At 40.0% G+C, this 1,173-nt stretch overlaps 1 protein-coding gene across 1 annotated transcript in view; it reads left to right on the top strand.

Annotated features, from left to right (window-relative positions):
* The window catches only part of LOC118743735 (myb-like protein Q), a 27,432-nt gene that overhangs the window by 25,989 nt on the left and 270 nt on the right, over positions 1-1,173 (top strand). The window contains exon 4 of the mRNA XM_036476498.1: positions 420-1,158. Coding sequence (XP_036332391.1) covers positions 420-1,158 — 739 coding nt within the window. The remainder of the gene's footprint in view (positions 1-419; positions 1,159-1,173) is intronic.

The following is a 1,173-nucleotide window of genomic DNA, read 5'->3' as shown; positions in this document are numbered from 1 at the left end:
TTTGATGCAGAAATGCATCTAGATGCTCTAGGAATATTTCTGCATAAAAACGAAAATTTTGAAAAAATGTCACTTACGTTATTTTGTCGGTTAGGGCTCGATATGTACGTAAGGTATATTAAAATGTCATTTCGGCAGAGCACATTTAGAATTCATTATAAACTGGTTTGAGATCGTTAATATATCGATATGACATTTTTTTCAAAATTTTATTTTTGATGCAGAAATGCATCTAGATGCTCTAGGAATATTTCTGCATAAAAACGAAAATTTTGAAAAAATGTCGCTTACGTTATTTTGGCGGTTAGAGCTCGATATTTCCACCTTTACGGAATTTATAATTTAATGTACGATATTGTTCTAAAAACAAAGGAGATACATCTTTATTATTCTTTCTTCTTTTCTTCTCTCACTTTCAGCCAAAAAGCCTACAAATCAAATCAAAAGCGACTATCGTTCAAACTCACAGTTAGACACTTCAACTGCCAGATTGAATGAAATGCGCAGCACTTCAGGCACGACAGCACATCCCACCGTAGGCATGATGCAACAGCAACAACAGTACCAACAGTCACAGTCTTATGCCACTAACCTAGATGTAAGTTCATCGAAACACGACAACAACAAAAATTACCAACAACAAGTGCAGGAAACCCCCGCAGCTACTGCCTCCATCGGTGGTACCAAATCGTTGCAGCATACCACGAAATCATGGCAAAAGAAGAAAACCTATCAACAGCAACAAAAACAAAAGCACGAACAACAAAAACAACATCAACACAAGCACACACATACCAACGGAGCAGCAGCTGAAAACACGCCTTACTACACTTACCACCCATCGTCGCCAGTGTCGGCTAGCAAAATTCTGAGTTTCCCAGAGAATTTGCCATCGGTGTTGTATCACGACTATCGCACCGAAGAGCATCAGCATCACCAACATCAACATCATCAGCAGCATTTGAAGCATCAGCAAAAGAAGCTCCAACTACAAATACAACATCAGCAGGAGCAACAACAAAAACGCAAACAACAATTGCAACAATATGGGCACCGCAGCGCTTGGAAAAGCAACACCCATCAGCCAACACTGTATCAACACGATATTTTTGAGGCAAAATCGGTGGGAGCGAGTGCATATGCCTCATCGCCGTCATTGTATGTCGGCAGCGA

Source organism: Rhagoletis pomonella, unplaced genomic scaffold, assembly GCF_013731165.1.
Source record: "Rhagoletis pomonella isolate Grant_MI unplaced genomic scaffold, Rhpom_1.0 Rhpom_scaffold_00007, whole genome shotgun sequence".
In the NCBI taxonomy this organism is placed as follows: domain Eukaryota; kingdom Metazoa; phylum Arthropoda; class Insecta; order Diptera; family Tephritidae; genus Rhagoletis; species Rhagoletis pomonella.
Note: the sequence above shows the minus strand (reverse complement) of the source record. Positions and strands in the feature narration are given on the sequence as shown.